The 24,176-nt window shown below is 46.9% G+C and overlaps 2 protein-coding genes across 3 annotated transcripts in view; one reads left to right on the forward strand and one right to left on the reverse strand.

The window, feature by feature from the left end:
- WNT2B (Wnt family member 2B) overlaps positions 1-4,737 on the forward strand; it is a 46,400-nt gene extending 41,663 nt beyond the window's left edge. For both annotated transcript variants that reach the window (XM_034770601.1, XM_034770602.1), the window contains exon 5: positions 3,685-4,737. In XM_034770601.1, coding sequence (XP_034626492.1) covers positions 3,685-3,914 — 230 coding nt within the window. In that variant the 3' untranslated portion in view covers positions 3,915-4,737. The remainder of the gene's footprint in view (positions 1-3,684) is intronic.
- ST7L (suppression of tumorigenicity 7 like) overlaps positions 1-24,176 on the reverse strand; it is a 58,489-nt gene that overhangs the window by 3,095 nt on the left and 31,218 nt on the right.

The raw sequence follows: 24,176 nt of genomic DNA on the forward strand, positions 1-24,176 counted from the left end.
ATAGGGATTGGCCAGGGCCACTTAACTGGACACTCAAGCCAGCTGTCTCCTGCCCAGCTGTCTGCCAATGCCTTGGTACAGGTCCCAGGTCCATTAGCTTCCTGCTGTGTATAAACCTTTGCTTCTAGTACTTGGCCTCTCCAGCCGTCATACAGGATAATTAAACCACAAGTGAAGGGAATTTGACACACGCTAGTGGGGAGAGCTCTCTGCATACCTGCCTCAAGGGAGGGCTGGCTGTGTGTTCCATCCAGCTCAGAGGAACTCACCCCAGGGGAGACAGGGCCAGGCACAGGGAGAGAGCAAACCCAGGGAATGCAGAGCCAAACTGCGAAGACGAGAGGGGGGTGGGGTGGGGGATATCCATGGCCTGTACCTGGCCTAGAGAACGGATTAGTGCACGGACAGAGGGTGGGGTGGGAAAGGAAGATCAGCAAAGCTGAGGGGATGTTTAATAGGAGAGTTTCAGCCATTTTAGGAGGTTGCTTCCAAATCTTCACCTCTCACACACTAGGAGCTGCCGTGAGGGTCTGGCTGATGGGCCAGTGCAGCCGGAAGGCTCTGGGCTAGGAAAGGCAGCTTGGAAATCACCCCGAGCATGCAGCGCTTTCCAAAGGAGCAGCAGAGAGCACGAACAGGGCCGGCCCTGGTTGTGCATACAGAGCGCACAGATAGAAGTGCAAGGACGGTCCCCAGGGCAGCAAGAGGGGCTAAGGTAGCAGTGACAAAAATGATTCAAGAATTGGGGAGTAGCTCGGAGGAGAAAGTCACATCCAGCCCCCCTGAAGGGGCCCAGCCAGAGGGTCCCCTCCATTGGGCGGCACCATGCCCAGCCTGCTGTCTCAGGAGCGGCGGCCTGGAAACCATGTGCCAGTCCCGGCTCAGGACCAGGGAGCCTGTGCGTGTGGGCTGTTCATCAGATTCAACCCTCTGTAGCCTCTTCCTCCCTAGGGACCCAAAGAGCATTAAACACACGAACCCCTGCAGCACCCGCGGGCCTGGTCCTTTCCCGCTGTACTGGTGGGAAGGCAGCAGCAGAATGAGTGCCGTGGCAGAGCTGAGAGCTCAGGAGTCCTCTAAACCTGGGCCTGCTATTTTATATGCCTCTCCCCGCAGACTCTCTCTGCTCTTCCCTCACACCAGCTGGCAAGGCACACAGGCAGGAGGATTCCAGCAGAACAGACAAGTCTGCGTTACCACCTTTGCTGGATACTAGAAATCACCGAGCACGAGTTAGAAAAAACGGTTACTCACCTTCTCGTAACTGTCGTTCTTCGAGATGTGTTGTTCATGTCCATTCCAAGCAGGTGTGTGCGGGCTGCGTGCTGGCGTGCACGCGGCGCGCACACACCTGCTTGGAATGGACATGAACAATCACTCGAAGAAGAACCGCTCTGCTACCACCACTCTCCCGGTGCTACCTGCTTCCCTAGGCCTGGCATGAGCAGTACAGAGTCCCCGAAGCCAGCCGGCTGAATCTGGCCTCTCGTGCTGTGAAGCCAGGGTTGCCCAGAGGGGCGGGGAAGTGGGTCAATTTGCCCCAGGCCCTGGGCCCCACAGGGGCCCCCACAAGAATATAGTATTCTATAGTATTGCAACTTTTTTTTATGGAAGGGGCCCCCGAAATTGCTTTGCCCCAAGCCCCGTGAATCCTCTGGGCAGCCCTGTGTGATGCTGATGAGCAGCGCAGACACTGATGCTAGGATGGGCACAGCCTGCAGCTCCAGAGGGGATTCAGCAGTGCCCAATGTTCAGACACCTGGCGAGCATTCGCTGCTGAAACCAGGAGCACGGGGCTGGTGTAGATACACACTTCCATCAGGTTAACACGAGCTCCTGCCAGGGCAGAAGTGGCTTCAACCATTCTGGCTTGAGCTGGTTTAGGCAAAAGCAAGATCAGCCATTTCTAAACCGGTTCACGTGTCAGACAGAGGTGAAAGGGGGCCGGTTTGTGTCTAGACAGCCCCTGAACTGGATCCAAGGGAGAGGCCAGAAGAAGAAAGAATTTACTCAGTGCATTGCCCCAATTCCCCAGAAACCAAAGGCCTGTCTGAATAAGGCGTGATCAGCAAGGCTGAAGGTCCCTGTCCCTCACCTGCTCGGTCCCTCAGCTATGGCTAGACGGCTCAGAGCAGCTGCTAGAGACCAAACTGGGGCCTCTTTCCCCTCAGAGACCTGACCTCAGCCAGGGCAGATCTGAACTCATCTGATACTAGACAGAAGATGTGACCTCAGGGCCCAGACCCCCCCACATCCTCCAACAGAAACCCCGCAGGAGAGGAAAGGCTCTCCATTGACACGGGCACTTGCACACAACACTGCCCCCAAAATGAGAATGCGAGGTGTTCGTGCTAGGAAAACTAGAGCTCAAGAATTCCAGGAACCGTACAGACCTAGGGAAGAGCATGCAGGTGCGGTTTGGGGCCTGAGCGACCCCTCGGCTCTCCCCGTGTTGTTTAAAGCATGCATTACTGGGTATTTCCCTGCTGCTGTTTAGGGGGCTTAGCTGATACCATTTATGTCCATGCAGGCAGAGGGCCTCATCTATGGGAACCAATTCCCCATTTCCCTGCGCCTGGTGCAGTCATTTTCGCCAGTGGAGAGTGAGTGGGGAATGTTACCGTGCCAATGTGGCAGTGGTTCCCACCCACGTTGCACTGGTCTAATCATCAGCCTGAGGTGCAGGGCCACGGGGAATTGGGCCCCAATGACTCCTGAGCATTAGCCAGTAGATGCCACGCTTGTGCTTTTGCTTATGGGGCTATCACGGGATCAGGGACTTCAAAGCAGGTCACTTTGTATGACCAGGCTCCACCATGTGGGCCAGCGCTCAGAGCAGCTCGGGGCAAAGCGTCTCTATTTCTGAACCCATCTGCCCTGTGAGTTCTGAGCCACAGGACACAAATGAAACCTGGTTCAAGGATGTGGCCTGGTTGAAAATGTATACAGAAAATTGTGCTCTGCATTTCATAGAAAGACCTGGGGCTGTTGTGTAAGGATTCACGTCCTCTCTGGGCGAGGGAGCTGAATGCTAAGGCAGAGAGACAATTGGTCCATAGATCTATAAACATACTGCTGTTGACCCACAGGGCACAGTACGGTCCCTGCACCCAAGAACCTACCATGTAAAAACAGTAAATTAGGAATTCATGCACTGCTAAAACAGCATGTGTTTAAACTCAGTCTCTCCAACTTATATTGCAGTAGGGCCTAGTGGCCCCCCAATCCTGACCTGGTCCCATCACGTGAGGTGCTGTACAGACAGAGAACAAAACAGGCAGGCCCTGGCCCAAAGACCTTACAGTCTAGATGGACAGTAGTTGGTTTCAGAGAGCCCCTGATAGCAATGCCTGGAAAATCGCCCCAAAAACTATACAAGGGGAACGAGATAAGTTCCCGGAGGATAGGTCCATCAATGGCTATTAGCCAGGATGGGCAGGGATGGTGTCCCTAGCCTCTGTTTGCCAGAAGCTGGGAATGGGTGACAGGGAATGAATCACTTGATGATTACCTGTTCATTCCCTCTGGGGCACCTGGCATTGGCCACTGTTGGAAGACAGGATACTGGGCTAGATGGACCTTGGGTCTGACCCAGTAGGGCCGTTCTTATGTCACAATGGTGCGTTTTCGTTCACAGCGAGATTGAGCGGGACAGTGTAATGAACCCTTGCTTCCTTCCTACAGGTTCCCTGGGGACGGCGGGTCGTGTGTGCAATAAACTGTCCCGTGGGACCGACGGCTGCGAGGTCATGTGCTGTGGCCGGGGCTATGACACCACCCGCGTCACGCGTATCACCAAGTGCGAGTGCAAGTTCCACTGGTGCTGCGCTGTGCGCTGCAAGGAGTGCGAGGACACTGTTGATGTGCACACGTGTAAAGCACCGAAGCGGGCCGAGTGGTTAGACCAAACCTGAGGAGACAGGAACCAGAGAGGGAAAAACAAACTCACGCACGACCCGTGCCCCATGGGCCATGGCATTCCGGGAGCTGTAGTTCAGCTGCATGGCTTTTATTTAATGAATTCTGCAAAGCACTAACGACAGGACTACATTTCCCAGGAGATACCGTGGACCCTTCCAACTGCTCAGCAAGTCTATCCCCTTCCCTCGAAGGAGTCTGCAATCATTGCTTAAACTGTGAAGCGTCTTCTGCCCATTGTCGTCTTGCGAAAGGTCAGCGCAGCTGCTTACGAACGTGAGACCGATCGTCGGAATGTGAGTGACTGATCCCTGCGTGTCCCTAAAGAATTTTCTTGCTATAAATTAAATTTCACCAGGAACAAAAATAAAAACCCAAAACCACCGTCCCCAACCTAGAGCAAACTATGAAATCCTTGCAGAAAGCTCTCTCTCTTTGCTTTGTTTTTAGCGAGGCCCAAGGAAGGATGTTGCAAAGCCCTAAGGAAGCGCGATGGTCTCAAACAGACCCAGCACGTTAATGCACGGCTGCACTAGAGACAGGAGCTGACAAGAGCAACTCTTTGTAAGTGGACTTTTCTTCCACTCCTCAATGAAGAGGACAGGCAGATTTGCAAATTGTCACCCAAAATCTGATTAACTACTAAAGGGGGGAAAAAGTCCAGAGAGAGAGAAAGAGAGCAAAGAGTCTGTGAAGAGACTGGTAGGTTTTAAAGTAAACTTATATAACAGTGGCTCTTTGTAAAACTCATTTGTATGTTGTGTATACGGCTTTATTATTTTAAGATAAAATTCATTATAAACCTATATCAGAAACCAACGCTCTTTGCTTTGTGCATTACTACACGTGTGACTGGGAGCGAGAGCTTCTCTTCACAGTCTCCAATACAGAAGCCGACCTGCTTCCCCACTCTGTTTAAAGCCTGTAGGCTGGCAGATGGTGCAGTCTTCCAGTGAGATTTCCACCACAACCCCCTGAAATGATCATTCTTGGCTTTCCATGAAGCTCGTCAGCATGCCAGACATGTCCCACCAGAACAGAACAGAACAATAGTTCAGGTAGAGCCTCCTGTCTCTACCGCTGGCTGCCTTATAGGCAGGCAGTTCTCTGTGAAAGCCGCCTGACTGCACAGTGCTAGACCAAGTACTAGGTTAGCCTCCAGATCTTTGCTGAGTGGCTGAAACTTTATTATTGACCGAAATTCAAGTTGATAGAAAAAAATACTTGTTACCACCCCACATACACCACCCCTTGCCCCCCACCACTGCAAGCCCTAAATTAGGCCTGGTCTACACACAGAAATTGCACCAACTACCTACGTTTCTGAATGAGTATAGTTCAAGCCTTGGAGTGCAGAGAATTTGGTTTAAGGGTGCTTTACGTTGATTTGTTAGCCACTCTGAGCTGGTTTAAGACTTTCCTAACAAGCAGGTCGCACCAGTGTAACTAAACTGGTTCAGAAACCGACGTAGCTAACCCAATGTAATTTTGGCGTATAGACTGGCCCACCATTTGTGGTGTCCAACTCTCAAGAGAATGCACCGTTGCTTGGACAGTATTGTGCCTTAGAAGTTAACTGTAATTTAGTGTGTCCGATGCACATTCCCCTCCCGCCTGGTGGGTTTACAGTAGTGTATTTATTTACTGGGATACAGATATAGTTCGTTTTTGTGTCATTTTATACAAGTCCTTTAAAGGCAATATATATGAAATGCCATGATACTGAATCAAATGGTTAAGGATGCCTCTAAACTCTCCTCCCCAAGTTTGTTTCCCTATTTGCCCAGGGCGAGTCATGCTTGTTTGATGGCTGACTAAAGTGTGACTGGGTTTTCCATGCTCAATCATCCTGCTGAAGGGCAGGTGAGTAACCGGTGTGCCTGAACCTGGACATTTTTATGCAAGTTTGCAAGGGTGTCATAAACCTAAAGCGACTGGAATGAAATCCAACTTCCCTGGAAACACGGCTCACTGGTTTCCATGGCAATGGACAATTCAACGTTTACATTTTTTTCCATCTGAAAAAAAAAAATTGGGGGGTCCTTTCTACACCTCTTTGTATTTCCACCATGCCTAAGAGAGCTGGGAAAACTCTCTGATGATGATTAGCCTCCTCTAGCACTAGGCAGTTAGAGATGCAGCCAGCAGAAGCGGGGTAGGGATGGATTAAAGCAAAGGGATTTTTTTATGATTATTTTTAACCCATGCCTGTGCCGTTTCACGGCTCGGAATGAAGCTCCTGCTCTGGACTGTGATCTTACCCCGCTCTACCTTGGGAGCTACTAGGCTGGAGTGGGGGAACCAGCTTACCTAGACGCATCCCAGGAATCGAAACCGTCTGCTGGTGAGCCGAGCTGTGAATCCCTTCCTCTGCGTGGCAAGTTGGTGTGGGCTGCCCAGGAGTGGAAGGGGCTCCCCGTCTGGCCCTTGCTGAATCCTTTTCATATAGACAAGGTAATGAGCTGAAACTTGAACTAGTCTTGTATGAAATGCAGTGGCAAAGGACTCGCCCCTCGGCCAGCCTAGAGGCCCAGAGCAGGGCCAGTGCAGCACTGGATGGGTTTGTGTGTGAACACGGACTAGAGGGGACATTTGATAACACAACAAGTTCAGCAGGGGCTGGTAACGCACTGCAGTTACAGACTGGTTTCCCTTTTGAACAGTGCTCATATTAGTTGTTAGAGGGCCCACCAGCAGCTCCCAGCCTCTCTCAGCTGATGCAAGGCTTTGGTTCAAGGTCAGGTTTGTTCATCTCAGAGGTTTTGGTGCCTCCCCTTGGGCTCTCCAAACCCCTCTGGGTTTCCAACATTATGCAATTTTCACAGCGATTTGTTTCCTCTCCAAAGGGTGTTGGTGGAATTCCTGCAGGTGAAGGGGAGGAGAAGGGTTTGTACTCCACCCAGGGCATTTCAAAGCTGCTGTAGCAGACGTGTTCACCTGTGCAAGGTCTAATCTACCAGGAAGAGCGCACCTCGTTTATCTTCATTACGGCCCCGCCTGCCATCAATTTAAGACAAACTAAAAAAGAAAAAAAAGAATTTTTGCAAGAAATCTGCCTCCCCTCCCCCTGGGTAATGCACACTGAATGGGCCAGAAAGGACCCTCAGTGTTGAAGAAACGTTTCTTTCTCCCTGCAGACCTTTCGGGAGTGCTCCTCTGGCAGAAATACAATGTTGCGGGTTTACAGGTCCACCTGATGAATGATAGGACATGTGCTGCACCTTCATCATTAACTGCCATTAAAGCCTTGGAATATTTCTTCTCCCTGAACGCGGGTGTTCAATATTTTAAAGCAATGGAGAAAAAAGTCTTGCACACCATCCAACAATGCTGGCAGGCTGCTTCAGCCACGGGGGTTTATTGGCTTTCCCTTCCTAGCTGCAAACCACACCAACTCTACAAGGTTAACCTTGGGAAAGCGTCATTTCACGGTGTGACAGCAGCTGAAGGGGCAAGCCTCTCAAGCACTGGTAATTGTGGCCTTCCCCACCCCGGCATGATGGGGAATTAGAATGACACAGGGCAGTGGATTAAGGATGCCTGTTAGCAATTATTAAAGAAGCAGCTAGAGGCCCCAAGTGAGAGCAAGGCCCCATTGTGCTGAAGGCTGCACATATCTAGTGTGAGACAGTCTCTGCCCCAAAGAATGTATAGTCCTAAATAAACCAGGTAGACCAAGGATGAGAAAAAGGAAGTATTCTCCATGCTTCACAGGTGGGGAACTGAGGCACACAGCGACTAAGTGACTTGCCCAGGGTCACACAGGAGGGGTCTGTGGCAGAGTTAGGAACTGAAGCCAGATCTCCTGAATCTCACTCCAGTGCATCACAAGACCACCTTTTTGTTTAGTTTTTTAGGCACGCCGTAGAAGAGGAAGGAAAAAATCACAAGAGTCCAAATAAATGCAAATGAAACAATCCACCACTACCAATGGGTGCTTCTCCTAGGGGCATTACTGGAGATAGATGAAGGGGAATGAGCAGCCAGAGGTAAAATAATCATGATTTCGATAGGACATTACAGACAAAAGTCTCAATTCTGGCTCCAATAAGTTTACAATGCATGTTAGACATGAGATGGGGGAGGTGGATTTTTGTGCAAAATTAGGGAGTGACTTGTGTGCACAAGGGGCAGGTAGGGGATGTGTCACTCCTCCGTCGGTGCTTACATCTGTTTAAACAGGGCAGGAGTGTGACCTCTGAGGGACTGGGAAAAGTCAGTCTGAGCTTTAACACACTCCCAATAAGGCAATAACAAGTTCCAGGTCATTTCGGATGAGCTGTGCCGGTTCTGAGAGGTGCTCACCGGGGGAAGAGAGAGACTGAGCAGGCAGGTGTGTGAACCAGTGCTGGAATACGTCTAGGAGATCACGGAGGATGGGTGTTTGTGACTTGCACATAAGGCAGGAAATATTAAAGTTATCTTCTCCCTACAAGGGGGATCCTTAGCATGTGACAGACATTCATCAACCCGTACAGCACTGCGCAGGATTATCCCCGTCTTGCAGACAGCAAGGCCAAAGCAGACGAGTTAAGGGCCAAATCTTCAGAAACACTGAGGCAGCACAACCCCAGCTGAAGCCAGTGGGAGCGGCAGGTGCTTAACACCTTTGAAAACTGGGCCTTATGTAGCTTGCTTAAGGCCTCGGAGGGAGTCCAAGCAGGACTGCATGCACATCTCACACCTAGCAATGTAGAAATGTGTTCTTTTTTTTCCAGCCATGCATGGGATAAGGCACAGGGCAGACAGTGATGCCTGACACTTCCCTGGGTTTGAGTGGGTTGCTGGCATTAACAAAGGAGCTTGTATCAGCAACACTGAAATACATCCAAAGTAGCACAGACAAGGACAGTGGCCCAGTGGAGTTAGCAGAGGGCTCACTCCTGGCTCTGCAACCAACTTGCTGTGCAGCCTTGGAGAACTCCCTTTGCCTCTCCACCCGTCTGTGACCACACAGAGGCCACTGTGAGACAGCTAATGTTTGTCCCGTGTTCTCTCAGCAAAGAATTAGTCATTAAATATCTAGCAATTGGAAATAAGTTGGTTACATGGAATTACCTTCTCGTGCCTAATGTGGAGACTTTCCATTTGCAGGGCTAATGAAATTCAGACCTCCCTTGTGCTCTGCTACAAATGGGACCAACAAACTCCCCCTCCATTCACCACAAGCCTCCTTAGAAAGCAGATGTTTTCTATCTGTAAGAGCTTACTAAGGCTGGAGTCTTGTCAGAGGATACTCAATTCCACTCACTAACCTCTCTTAAGTGATCTGTGCTAAGTGTATGGAAAGCCCTCCATGGAAGATCATGTGCTAATCATCCTGAAATTCACCAAGGCCTGTCTGAACCAAAAGACAAGGAGCAGAATTAATTGCTTTATGGGTTTCTGAATGGATGGCTGTGAGGCTGAGATCTTGGACAGGACACATAGTGGGGCTGGGTAAGAGGTAGGATGCAGTGCTCAATTTGTGCTGGGGCTTGCCAGGGCTGAGTCCCGGCACCTCTGGGCCTGGCCGGTGACAGCCCTGGGACCACTGGGCTTGCTGCATCAGTTATTAATGTAAAAAAATTGCTTGAGCCTGGGCACCGCTTTCATTACAAATGAAGCACCGGTTGGATATATCCTACGCTTCCAAATGGACATAAATTGAGTACGGGATTTTCCTCCTCAGAAGCCGTGCATGAGCGAGAGCCAGCACTGTGCCCTGACTACACAATGACCTGCTTTTCGTGGATAACATGGTGCTAGTTACAAGATATGGTTAAAGTCAGAAACAGGCACTTAAGGAGAGCCAGGGGACTGCTCCAATGTGCCCCAGCCCTGAAAGTGCCTCCTTGCTGCTATAGACCCACCAACAACTTGTACACTTAGCCAACAGCCCATGCTGTGCCCGTCTCCTGTGTGTGTGCATGGACACAAGGAGCTCTGCTGACATACACCTGCCAGTTGTCACCTTGAGAGGGGGTACGCACATGTGCTAGCCAAGCCGCCATGCTCCCCCACAGCAGGGACCACAGCGCCAAGCCCCAGGGTCAGATTTCTTGGGACATTTGTTGCATAACCTGTCGTGACCCACGTGGGAGGACTTTTTTGTTTTGTTTTGTTACAGCCTCCAAGTCCATTATTACTGAACATGAGAGGCTGCCCCAGAGAGCAGCGGAGGAGGGGGAAGGGCTGGATTATAGCCCTGGAATCTCAGCTCATGACTCAAGACAAGAGAACGCACTAGTCAGAGTCCGTTGTATGACTGATGATAGCCTACAGCGGGATTAGAGGGGAAATCTAGACAGCAGGGTGTTTCTGAGCCCAAGCTGTGGTTGCATAATTCAGAGGCTATCAAGAGCAGAGGAACACATCACTGGACAAAGCTCTAGGGCTAGAGCCAGGAATTCACCAAATAAACAAGGAGCCAAAGACTAAAGAGAAGAGACCCCCCACAGAGAGAGACATGAACCCCATGGAAACAGTCGATTGATACAATGAATTATGGTAGAGACAGTGTGTTACACAGCATCCTCAGGGCACTGGCTCAGACAGGGTTCCTTAGATTTAAAAGGCCAGACTGAAAGGGAAGTGGCTCCGAGGGAGAGGCAAAGCTCAAAAGAGACGGGCAGCACTAGAGACAGCAACGCCCAGCTGCCAAGCCATCTGCAGCAGCGCACATGATGCCCTGACAGGGGAGGGAGGGAGGTTGGTGGCCAGAGGGGCAAAATGGGGACAGGGAAGCAGAGTGAATGGGTGGCAGGCCACGTGGAGTGAGACTGTAGAGGATTCGAGGTGGGAGTGGGTTTTTGCTGCAATTGTCTATATAACCCTGGAGTGGAGGGCACAGGGGCGATTTTGTCCGAAGGCCGCTCACTCTACCCTGCAACCTGGGTAAAGAAGAGTGGACACCAGCTGTCCACAGGCAGATGAGACGCCAGTTCGTTCTTTGGAAGTGCAACATACGTGGAAAGCTGGCGCTGCTCATAGGCTGCTGGGCAGGATTTTATACTGCACCTCTTCCTCACCCCCGTCTCTCTCTGCACCGTCAGCAGCTGCACTGTCCTCTGGTCCCTCAGGAGAGGAAGCCCCTGCCTCTGCAGCCATTCCTATCCTGAAATCCTGGGAGTTATTCAACTTGGCTCCCACACCCCAGCACCAGATCCTAGCAAACTGGGGAGTGCTGCTCCTCCCCCCCAGCCCAGAAATGATAGGCTCAGTTCATTTATGCCTGTGAGAATCCGATAAGAGCATCCACCTCCTTCTGGGGAACTAGCTCACGTTTTAACCTCTTCAGTCTGCTGGTACTAGAGACCTGTGATCCAGCTGAAGGAGAGAGGCAGGCCCCAGCACCGCCCCCCCCCCCCCCCCCACTGACCCCTCTCCAGTCTATTTCTGGAGGTTTTCACCCATTGCTTCCCAGAAAGAAAAAGGACCTCACGATGAGCATGTATTTAATAACGGGAAGACAAGCTCCAGCTACTGCTGCAGAATTACAACACCAGAGAACAATTTGCTGCATTCCTCCGAAGCCCTGTAGGAACCCAATCGCCTGTTCTCCGCCAAAATAGGTACCAGACACCAAGTGCTCCGTAAGCAACCAGACAGAGCCCCCAAAGTGCAAAAACGAAATAAGTAAAAAGCTTCACGTTCCATATAAACCAGCCGTTTGCACCTTGTTATTAATGGTTTTGCCTGCGACCCCTGAACCCTGCCTCGCTCAGAGTCGGGGATCTACGAGCCTTGGCACCTTCACAACAATTCCAAACTGAGGGGGTGGGGAATAAATTCATTGGACGCAGTAAGTGGGAATTAGGCCACAGCAAAACTGCCCCGGGAACCTCTTCCACTCAACTGCCATGGCCAGGACACGGCTTTCATTGTGCCAACATGACATTTGCACCGTGCTTGTCCCCATGACCTTGGTTAGCAGTGTCACTACACACACGCTGATGGGTAACAATGAAGTCCAGCGGCACGTGCACCTGTCCCCTCTCCCCTATACAAAAGGCTTGCAGTGTTGTAAATAAATCACCAGGAATTCTAGGGCACCAAGGGCCTTCCCTCTCTGGTTTATAAGCCCGAGGGAAGTGATGTTGTCTCACACAGACCCTGCTACACAGAAACATATTGCAACCCGCAAAATGCCGCATCAGTCGCAGCAGGTCAGCGAGTGGAAATCTTTTTAATGACAGGATTTATGTGACACATGTTGCAGAAGCAGGAAATGCTCAGACCTGTGCAAAGGGGACTAAGATATAGAGAGAATTTCTAGCAGAAACAGGTTTCTTTCTCTGAATCATTCATTTATCCAGGCCTCAGTTTAAGAGCATAAAAAAGGGTACAACACACAGGGATACTGTGTTCCCTGGCAGTGTGTTAAACGGGCCTAAGGGAATTGGTATCCTAGCCCACTGACTTCCAGGGGAATTTGGAACCTTACCTCCTGTAGGTTCCTTTGAAATCTCAGTCATGACAAAGTTCTAGATAAGCTAGCAGCCGAAAGTCTATGTTGTCTCACGGGGTAATTCGTAAAGTCACGTGTAAAAAACCAAAAATGGTCGAGAACTTAAGAACTGGAGGGCAACGGACTGCAAAGCCCGGTGAACTGCAAACCTGGCGATATCCGAAAGAGAGCTCTCCGCCCTGTTTGCAGCTGTTTCCATCGCTTCTCACTGACTCAACAGACTGCTAGGCTTGAATGATGTTTGTGGCTGTTGCGTGTGCTGGTGGTGTTGCTGTGCGGGTTTGCACCGGTGGTAAATGATGGGGTGTGGGCTGCCGTGAGGAGCTAGGTGTGTTTGAGGTTTTTGTGTTGCACTTTGCTTAAATATTCTTAAATGGAACATATGGTAACAATAGTTGATTTTTCTATCTCCCCTGAGCAGCCATCATTGCCCACTTCTATAGAGGTATCTGTGCACATCACTGGGGATACAGTTAAATGGCATTGCTATGTATGGATCAGGTGCTGGGACACTGCTCACAAATGGCAAAGGAATGCTATGTAGGGCATGCGTGGTTCCCCTAAGAAATGAAACAGAGCGGCTCCCTCATTAAGAATCACTGACAGCGCTGGAAGGCAAGCAGATTTTCATGACAGAGAAAGTTGCTAGCACTCCTTTCGGCACAAGCCCATCCCCTTTCTGTTACTGTTATGTCAGGGGAGGACAGTGAGAGAAAGCAGCTCTTGGGATGATACATGGGAGGCAGTGCTTCATTTATAACCCCACACAAATGCTGGAAAATGTTCAACTTTAAAAAGCATTAGGTTGGTTACCTTCTGGGCCCCTGTGGGCCATGAAGTGAAATTACATGAGCACAACATGTCTATTAATCACTGCAATGATTCCACAGTGAGAAATAGTCCCACTGGCTTATATTCAACTGGAAGGAAAAGTTGAGAAAATTACCTACCGGTAGTTGGAGAACTCCAAAACTTTGTCAGTATCTTTCTGTAGATCTCCCCTCTTGACTCCTAAATGAAATCAAGTATTTAACCTACTGCCTACAGCAAAGGCCCCATTAATGAAAATGTACAGTGGGAGATAAAAATGCTGTGTCACAGCTTCTACCTAAGGGGGGGTCTTTCTCTCAGCCACAATAGTGGCATAAGAGATACTTAAGGATGGATGTGCTAATGACCGGCTGCTTCACAGTCCTTCAATGACAAATTAAAGAAGGATTTGGCTAATCCGTGCTCATTCTCCTGCATCAAGGGGGAATTACGGGGCAAATCTGAATGGTGGGGGAAACATCCCTTATGTAGCTTATTGAGACTGCATTGCCACTGTGTGGATCAGATTTCAGACCCTGACTTTGCCCACCTGTTCCTTGGCTGGGACCGGAGACTGGACTGAGCGGCTGGTGGGTGGGGATGCTTCCATAGGATCAAAGGTTTGGCTAAACATGGCCTTTATTTGCATCAATTAGAATACCCTCATCTCCTCAGGAGCCCTGATTCCATGGAGCACCATGAACACAGAAGCACTTAAAGAAAAGATCGAAAGAACCTTGAGTGTCTGATCTTGATTTATGTGTCGCCAAACAGTAACATGACGATATGCAGCACCCAGCAGCTGCTTCCATTAGGGGCACAGAAGTTAGTCATTCTGCATTTGGCTGGCGGTAACAAGAAAGAGGGTGTGAGAGGACTCTATCGGCCACCCCAATCCGAGTTATGTGCCCAGAGTGCAGTGAAAAGCATCGTGAGTTGCTGCACTCCCGAGACCTCTGTGAAATGGTTGAAATGTGAGGATAGCAGCCTTGTACAGCTTTCCTGGGACTCCAGAAGTGAATGCAGATAAACACTGATCTTTATGAATAGAGACCTCCCCCACCCAAAAGCAGATACCTTTACATTTATGTCTGTTACATTTTTACGACTGCCATACTTCAAGAGGCCAAGGTTAGTGTGGTTTTGTTTCCTCAAAGGAGTAACAGACACCCAAGCCCTGTAAGCACAAAACAGGCAATTTGCCCCCTGAATGTCTCATTTCAATTGTCCCAAGCCATGCTGCTGCCATCTACCTCCTTTGGGAGATTCTTTACATTACTGACCAGTGGACATCTATGTAAGTGTGCTATCCCTCTCAGGAGTGCTCCAAGTTTCAGTTTTCATACCTCAGAATCAGTGGATGCTAGTACGAATCTTGGACCTACCTTTAGGAGTCCCTGCCTCACAAAATGACTCATATACCGGTACCTCAAGCATCTTGGTGGCACTTTAAAAGGCAATTCTTAAATCCTTTCACTTTGAAAACAAAAACAAAGGCAGAATGTTTAGCATTTAACCTAGAACACTCTGAATACTGAATCCAGACGCTTTTTCTAAGTGTGCACTTAGTTTCCTTGTGCAACGTAAGCCTATGGGATAGGACATAAGCAGACTGCTCGTGCTGCTTACTGTCTAGTGTAACCTGTCTTAAACTGCCACTTAAAGGGTCGACACATTCAACTACTTACAAAAGGGGCCTTCTAATAAAGAGAGTGCAGAACTGTACTCAGTCCTTGAGGAATACTTAAACCAGGGAGGCTGGCTAGTGACGGTATCACTATTGGCAGTTCAGGAGGAAATGCCAACACTGAAAACATCTACCTGATTTATTGTGTTCTGAAGTTTAGTACAGAGAAAGTAGCAGCCTCGACTTGTACATCTGGTTCAGGGAGCAAACAAGTTATTTGTTCAACAAAAATGTTTTCTTAAATGATTACAGATCCTAAGGCCAAACAAGGGATTTGGTTACTTTAAGCACCATTAACAAGATGGAAGACAACAGTTTAAGTAATGCAGCTTATCTTCCTTTCGCTCCTCTAGCTGCCAGGTAAGTGCTCCATTGCCCAACGGGAGCTGGTGATAAGGTTCCTGAGAACATCGGGACTCATTACTGTGCAAAACACATTCCTGTCAAATTTGGGTCAGCTGATGCCAGAGACTGGATGGCATGAAGCGCTTAATCTTTTCCATAATGAAATTGAAGGGTGAAAGAAGCATCCCAAAGAACTAGAAGAAACAAAACAGAAAAAGTTTGTGCTTGAGTTAAAAAAGCAGTGGGATATCTTGCATCATTGGAGTACGAATGGAGAAATCTCACATCTTTCTTCAGATCAAACCCAGGCTACATCATCCTTGCTGCTGTACTGCCACCATGAAGTAGAAATTTAATACTAATACTGGTTTACACTTACAGACACTTCTCTCAGAATCTCAGTGCATGTCACAAAACATTAAACACTCAACACTTCTGTGACACGGGAAGTCTTATTCCCATTTTAGAGATGGGCAAACTGAGGCAGAGGTTAAGTGACTTGTCTGAAGTTGATGGGACAATGACAGAGCTGGGGATAAAACCCAGCAGATCCCGGCCTCCAGTCCTTTGCTCTAATTGCACCTTAATGTTCGCTTGTATGACACTTATAGCCACAGTATAGCCCCAAGAAGGAATGTGATAACACTGTACAGAATGTGTGTATATAAACTCATCCAAGAGTAACTATCACTTTTTAAAAAAATTATCCTATATTGGAGGGTCTGACAAATCTACAAAAATCAAGAGAACGCAGAGGAGGAGCTGAAACTCAATTTAACTCACCCCACTGTGCTTAGATGGTGCAGTCTGCTATCATCTGGATGCCAGAACACTGGGGGAACTTGCACCCCAAAAGAGCCACAACACCTAGGCACAACAGGATGAGTTAGGATGGAGTTCCTCTTTGCTCTGAATCGTCCTGCTGCTTCATTAAGTTCTACCCCCTTGACGTTGATCAGGGAGGCTGGGGGAGGAATGCGGCACATTTCCTTAGTTTTCCAGGCAAGAAGTGCTTAGACCATTGATTCAATATAGTATAAATACAATCTAACAAATAGACAGTGCTCACAGATATAGTTCATATTCTATAAACCACCAAGACTTTTTTTCCCCTTTAATGCGACACCTTCACATTAAATCTACGAATTAAGATGTAGATTAGCAAGGCAAGAAACCTTTGCCCTTGGCATCGACACACACAGCTTGTGACAGGAAACATTAGGATTTTTTATACGAAGTGTAGAACTATTATCATTACATATTGGCAGGGAACTGCACATCTCCAAACTATGCACATTTTCTCTTAGATAAGCAAAAGCCTCAAGTGTTTATAAATATGAAAAGTTCAGCAGCTGGGTAAAAAGTTAATTCTCCAATTTCACTTAATGAGCCTTCAGAAAATGGTAGGGGATTTGTTCATAGAGTAAAGCAGATTGTCACAAAAACATAGGACATGCCACACTGGATCAGAGCAATGGTCCAGTGTCCTGTTTCCAATAGCGGAAGTACCAGCTGCTTCGGAGACAGCAGCAACTAACCCTCCAGTAGGCAGCTCTGGAATAACCTGTCCACAGAGAAAGTTTCTTCCTAATCCCATCAGAGACTGGCTAGGTGAGATATTTAAGACAAATCCCCAAAGACCCTTTCTTTGTTTTTGGGAAGACTTTTTCTTTCTTACATTGTTGAGCAATTATTTTATTACAAGCTCTGCAAGGCAGGGGCTGCCTTCCAATGGGTTTGTGCCATACCCTCATAGTGGGGTTGTGTTCTGTCTGGAGACTCTGGACATTACTGCTATATCGCTAAAAACGTATAAGAAACTAATAGGGGCAAATTCCAGCAGGATACCCTGGAATACAGTTAATATGATTTACAAAGTGGGATGAATTAAGATGACAGACATCCAGGTAAGATGCTTTACCTTGAAAACAAAATAATTTACCTTGAATAAAATCACTATCTGATACAGATTGATGGCAGCTATTGTAGAACTCTGGAGTATGTGTTGGCTTGGCAGAATTCAATTTCAATTTTTTATCGCTTCAATGGAGAATATTGATGTTTATTTTAAAACACTGTTTTTATCTATTTACAATTTCACAGTTGCAGGAAATTATGGGCGGTCAGACAATTATTTAACGACAGCAGACACTGAGATTCAAAACGTTAAAGGTTTATAACCATTAGAACACAAATTATCAACATCATGTCAAAATATACTGAATAGATACCCTTAAATCAAAGTAAGAAGTTTTCAAGCAGCATTTTTCTTACCTTGCCTATCTGTAAATGTTGATTATTGATAGAAATATTTTTTGTCGGTTTGTGTGTGTAGGGTGAAATCGATGCGTACTGATATTTACCGATAAAAATCTTACTCTATTCCAAGCCTAAGTATATGTAAGACTGCACACATTAAAGAGTTGGGAAACTTTGCTTCTACAAGTGCATTCATACTTTTGAAGGCCCAATTATCATAGACTCAGACTTTAAAGCCAGAAGGGATCATGATAATCATCTAGTCTGAGCTCCTGCACACTGCAGGTCACAGAACCCCGCTTCTGAAATAGGCCCATAGCCTCTGGCTGACTTACTGAAGTCTTCAATTGCGATGTAAAGGCTTCGAGTTACAGAGAATCCACCATTTTACTTTCATTCATACCAGCATGTGACCCATGCCTCATGCTGCAGAGGAAGGTGAAAGCCCTCCAGTGTCTCTGCCAATCTGACCTCAGGGAAAATTCCTTCCCAGCCCCAAATATGGCGATCAGTTAGATAATGAGCATGTCGGCAAGACACTAAATTCAAGCACTAAACTGTGAAAATATGTAAACCAGGACTACTCAACTCAATTAAAAAAAGTATTAACATTTGGGCTTTTGTGAAGCATATAATTAACAATACAGAATCAAACAGCTGAAAACAATGGTTTGATTAAAATAATCTACTCAATGAATTACGATATAAGAAATGAGATTAGGGTTTACATTCACCTAGAGCTTAATGGTGAAAAATCCAGGTATTACAAATACCATTCTACCCCACCCACCAGGCACACACTTGTGTCTCTTTGATTTCCTATAAACCCATCCTTGGCATCACACTTCACTGTGGTCAAACCATTCAAAATTTCCATTACAGAAAAAATCCTGAACTATGTAATAAAAACAAATGCACAAAAGTATTATGATTTACCTGGAATTAGGATTTTTCCATTTCAAAGGGATAAATTTAAGGCCTTTAGACCTTTATGAAGGTATAAAAATAAGACTTATGTAATATTCACAGTATAGTGACACACTTATGCTTAGGAATAAAGAAATTTTAACTACTTGAGTATGAATAAAGTTTATAGCGATAATCCTGTTTTTTTAAATAGCAGAAAACCAGTAGTTATATCGGGGTAGGCAACCTATGGCACGCGTGCCGAAGGCGACACGCAAGCTGATTTTCAGTGGCACTCACACTTCCCAGGTCCTGGCCACTGGTCCGGGGAGCTCTGCATTTTAATTTAATTTTAAATGAAGCTTCTTAAACATTTTATAAACCTTATTTACTTTACATACAACAATAGTTTAGTTATATATTACAGACTTATAGAAAGAGCCCTTCTAAAAATGTTAATGTAGGACTGGCACGCGAAACCTTAAATCAGAGTGAATAAATGAAGACTCGGCACATCACTTCTGAAAGGCTGCCGACCCCTGAGTTATATACTTTGTATCCCTGATATTAACTTCAGTAGGCTGTTGTAGAGCTGACAAGTTTTATGTTGCTCACTACAAAAAACAAAACAAAAACACATTTCTACCTTGCTGCTATCAAAACTAAAATACCACTATGTGGCAAGACCAAGCCTTTTCCCCTACAGTTCCCGCAGCAGCTCTCTGCCACTTCACAACCTACATTTTTCAAAAGGGACATCTCCAAATTAAGGACGTATGAATCAAGTTAAATTAGATTAAAAGTAAGGGCATGAAAATTAAAACATATTCAAGCAGACCTCAACATCTCTTTTTAAACTGATCCAATTGGGTGCCAGTTTTCTAGGTATGAGTTCCAATTCATACAAATATATGGCATTCTTGCTAGCATCTGACAGACCTCCCAAATTTACGTGAGGCACTGCCTCCTCGCTGAAATTTAAGGAAATCTGACTGTATTTCTGATTCAATTGGTACCTGAAGATACCAAGTTGTGTCTAGAAAGCAGACATTCTACTGTTTGGCTCGTCACTAGCTAGAGCAGTATTTCTCAAACTGGGGTCGCCGCTTGTGTAAGGAAAGCCCCTGGCAGGCCGGGCCGGTTTGTTTACCTGCCCCGTCCGCAGGTCCGGCCGATCGTGGCTCTCATTGACCGCGATTCGCTGCTCCAGGCCAATGGGAGCTGCTGGAAGCAGCGCGGGCCGAGGGACGTACTGACCGCCACTTCCCAGCAGCTCTCATTGGCCTGGAGCAGCAGACCGCGGCCAGTGGGAGCCACGATCGGCCAGACCTGCGGACGGAGCAGGTAAACAAACCGGCCCAGCCCGCCAGGGGCTTTCCCTACACAAGCGGCGACCCCAGTTTGAGAAACACTGAGCTAGAACACTGGAGTGAATCAAAATTAGCATTTTCTTTTCATTTCGATGCAAGAAAAATCACAGAAAAACAGTAAGAGTTTATTATTAATTACGTACATTCTTAAAGTCTCAGAACCCCACTTTACTAATGGGGAAAAGAGACCGTGCTAAAGGACTTTCCTAGGGTCAAAGAGCAACGCTGTGGCAGAGTCAGGATTCGAAGGCAGGTTTTCAGACTCCCAGTTTACGTTCTAACCACTAGGCATTCTACCTCAAAAGGAAGCTTTTCTACATACTGGATATGGATAACTAGTTGAATTCATTTTTTTAAAAAGTGTCAATATGAAGCACCTGTTCTGAATGGCACTTTAATAACTATTATTGCACCCAGTCAGGGAAAAGAACACATCCAGGGACAATGCAAGTCAGTACAACCATTTCTGTATTTTCTGTGGAGGTTATCCCTTGGGATCCTGCTGGGAGAGGCACAGAGGCACGCACACTTCTCATCCATCTTTTCAATTGAACAGGGACTAGGAAACCATCCCTTCCCGTGGAAAATAAGTGCAATTTAAAGCACTTGCCCAATGAACAAACCAGGCTAGTGCTTTTGCCCACATTCACCAACCTTCCACTTGACATGCAAATTGCCTGGTATGCAAAGTGAACGTAACGCACACAAATTACATTTTTTTGGTTGAAGAAACTCGGCCGAGAGAACTTCCCCAAGCGAGTCTTTGTTAGTATAACATTTGACCTTGTATCTCTTTGGAAATCATACAACTTTGCTAATGTAGTCCTTAAAGAATTAATCAAGCAAATAGTTAGACCCTGGTTGCCATGAAGCCAGCCAATTACGAGCAGCAGAGAAATTTGTCATTGGCATGTCCAACTACATTTTCCCACATAAAGATTAACAGAACAGTGTGGAAATGGGGTCCCGCTCTCAGACCTGTGTGGCTTGGACACCACCGAGCAGAAATGTCAGCAAAACAAGGATTTCATGAGAACTTTGCACTTTAAAATAAGTTAGCATTTTTGTTCCATCTGTCTCAGTACCTGACTTGTTCAACAGCAGAAAGCCTGACGCGCTCTCATTCTCAAGTTATTCAAGGTTTTTTTAGTTACTGAATGTGTGTTCAGTGGCTCTGTGGTTAGTGCTCCAGGCTACCACATGAAAGACATGAGGGCAAGCACATTGCAATGTGGTTTTGGTTTTCTGATTATTTTTATTTGAGGGATAAGCAGCGTGGCAAGCAGCTTGTATGCCTGTAGCTTTCCCTCTTTTCTAGAGCGCATAACCAATTTTTGAGAGTCGGAAGGAAGGTTACCACTATGTGCAACCTTATATGGGGCTGGCAGGGGGAGAGAAACCATGAAGAGAAACAAAAGGTGTGGGTGGGAAGACTCAGTTCTCCCTGAGACATGCAAGATACTCTATCTCGATGTAGCACATTTCTAAGTGCCTCACAATACTTTACAGAAGATAGGCAAAAATCCCCATTTCACAAGTAAGGGGACTGAGCACAGTAAATCAGGATCAAAGCCTACATCCAACTTCCATCCTGAAGCTCAAATTAGAAGAACATGGTGCTTCCTTGAATCAGAATGAGTTAACCATATTGTAAGGTTCATTCAACTTCCCACCTAGTAACTGGAACCAGAATGTTTTATATCCAATTGCTTTAGTTTCTAAAATGCAAATAGCAGTTAATTAACAGCTGGCTTGGAAGCAAACAAGTAATTCACCTCTCTGTCCTTGTCAGTCCCATTCTGAGACTCTCGTGCTCTGGCTTCCAATCTGCCTTTTCACTCTCACTTTTCAGAGTTTCCAGTTTCCAATTTCTTTTTTGCAGCTCACACACTGTAAAATTTTATGAAAATAAAATCTATCTTCAATGCAGTGCTTGATGGGGAAGTTTCCGTGGGGATGAAATGCTCCACTGCCCCAATAAGAGAACAAGTGAATACCACAGTATGTTTTAATCACTCCACTTCTTTGTCCAAGTTGACTATTGGTTTTACCCCAACTTCAAAAACCATTTTTCACAAATTAGTTCCTTACAAAGCAGGACAAGGTGACTCATGACCAGTGCCTCTTCCTGAGAAAGGGTTTAGAACTTCACTTTCACCAATGCAAGCCAAAAGTTTTGCATTACACTGCAATATGAACAACATGTTAGAAGACAGCAACTGTGTAAGTGCCAAGTTTACATAGATTTGGTTAACATCTATCCACGTATCATCACAGTATCTTAGCACTCAGGCCATGTACTAACAAAGTTCACAGAAAAAGTGTTAAAATAACTTTTAAATCAACCGAAAGATAACTACATAGGAACCTATTTATAGGCTTTAGCTCATTGATTTCTATTATATAACACCTAGGAAACCCAATCAATCAATGGTCAGGGCCCCACTGTAGTAAACGTATTGCAATCAAGAAGCAAAGACAACAGTCCCTGTTGCAAAGAGCTTACACAATTTAAGTGTCAGATGAAATGCAACAAGAGGATGAGACAAATAGGGTAAGGGAAGGAAATGAGGTAACAAAACAAACAGATCTTAGCATGAAAGAAGAAGTTAATTTATTGTAGTAGCTGACTTACTAACGTTTGAATGTACTGGGATACCTGGCTCAGCAACTTACCATTAGCTTTATGACAGCAATTGCACTGCTCTATATAGGAGAATTTCCATTAGAACCCTCCTAATTTCATGCATTAACAACTCAACTGTTTAAAAAAAATCTCTGCCTTAAATTTAGCATGAAAGGTCCTAACTGAACAGTGTGCAAAGTTCCGATTCAAATTGTGTTAAGCAAAAACAAAAATCAATGTGCGTGTTTTAAGTCACAAGACTTTAACAGAAGACGCTCGGAATGTATAAGGTGTCTTTTGCACTCCAACGTCTTAGAAATTGCTGTATTGCCATTCCCACTATGGAAATGAAACTGCTGCATTTAGACTCATCGCTGTGCATGCCCAAGAAGCTTTTCCATCGGTCTCAAAGGACTCTGAGAACATTGGTTTTGTTCTCCAACCTCCCCCCCCCCAGTCTACCATACATACCTTACAGGCTCTTTTCAAACTATCTGAGTGGTTGCTGTGGGCACCATACAAATGCAAATCCCAGCTCATGGCTAATTTCTCCATGGGGGGCTAGTAGAAGCCTGTATGGAAGTTATCTATGTAGGGGACTCCCATTTCACTCCACCCTGTGCAGCTCCCCATGGAGCCTAGCAGTGACCCTTCCACATTAGCCAAGAGGTGCACAGTGCTATGGGGTGTTTCCCAGCCCTCCCACTAGGGACTGACTGCATGGCCATCAGGAAAGTCACAGCACAGCGTAATACTCCATTGGCTATTTCTGTAAAATCCCCTTGTACTGTCTGTTGCACGTTTAGAAAGAACTCTCTCTGAGCAGGAAGACAACGCTGCTCTGGCTGGATGTAGACTCTGCCTCCCAGGCTCACAGTAGCAGTGGCTTAACACAATGCAATTGATGAAGAGGCGCTCCAGGGAGACCAGCTCCATTAACTACCGAGCGACTTTAATACTGCCTGCTTGTTTATAAAAGAGTAGTGCCTACAGGGCCCAACTGAAACTGGGGCGCCTCCACACTGAGCATGGTGCAAACACATAGTAAGACACAGCCCCACCCTGAAGACCTTCCAGTCTAAACTGACAAAAACAGCAGCAGGGAAAACAGAGGCGCAGTGAGATAAAGGGACTTGCCCACAGTCACCCAGATGATCAGTAGAAGAGCTGGAACAGAGGCCAGGTCTCCTGAGTCCCAGGCCACTGCCCTGTCCACTAGACTTAGGGTGACCAGATGTCCCGATTTTATAGGGACAGTCCTGATATTTGGGGCTTTTGCTTATCTAGGCTCCTATTACCTCCCACCCCCTGTCCCGAGTTTTCACACTTGCTGTCTGGTCACCCTAACTAGACCACTCTCCCCCTATTCTAGATAGGTTTGATACCATGCTCATCATCTTAGTATCTGAGCACTTTCCAGAAGCACACTAAGTAACATAATTAACACCTTTCATGTGCAGTTTTGTTTCCCAGATCTTTAAAGGCAAAGAAGAGGGAAAAGGCACAAGAGAGAAGTGAGATGCATGTGAAAAAAGGGCTATTTTATTAGCAGGTTTTCTGGGGCAGGGCCGGCTTTAGGCCGATTCCCCCGAATTGGGCCCCACGCCTAAGAGGGCCCCGTGCCCTAAAGAAGAGCGCCTAACTTAGGCACCTTTTTAATTTTTACTTACCCGATGGCGGTTCGGTGGCGGGTCCTTCACTCGCTCCGGGTCTTTGGCGGCATTTCGGTGGCGGGTCCTTCAGTGCCGCCGAAGACCCGGAGCGAGTGAAGGACCCGCCGCCGAAGTGCCGAAGACCCGGACCGTC

This window comes from Trachemys scripta, chromosome 4 (assembly GCF_013100865.1).
Source record: "Trachemys scripta elegans isolate TJP31775 chromosome 4, CAS_Tse_1.0, whole genome shotgun sequence".
Taxonomy (NCBI): domain Eukaryota; kingdom Metazoa; phylum Chordata; order Testudines; family Emydidae; genus Trachemys; species Trachemys scripta.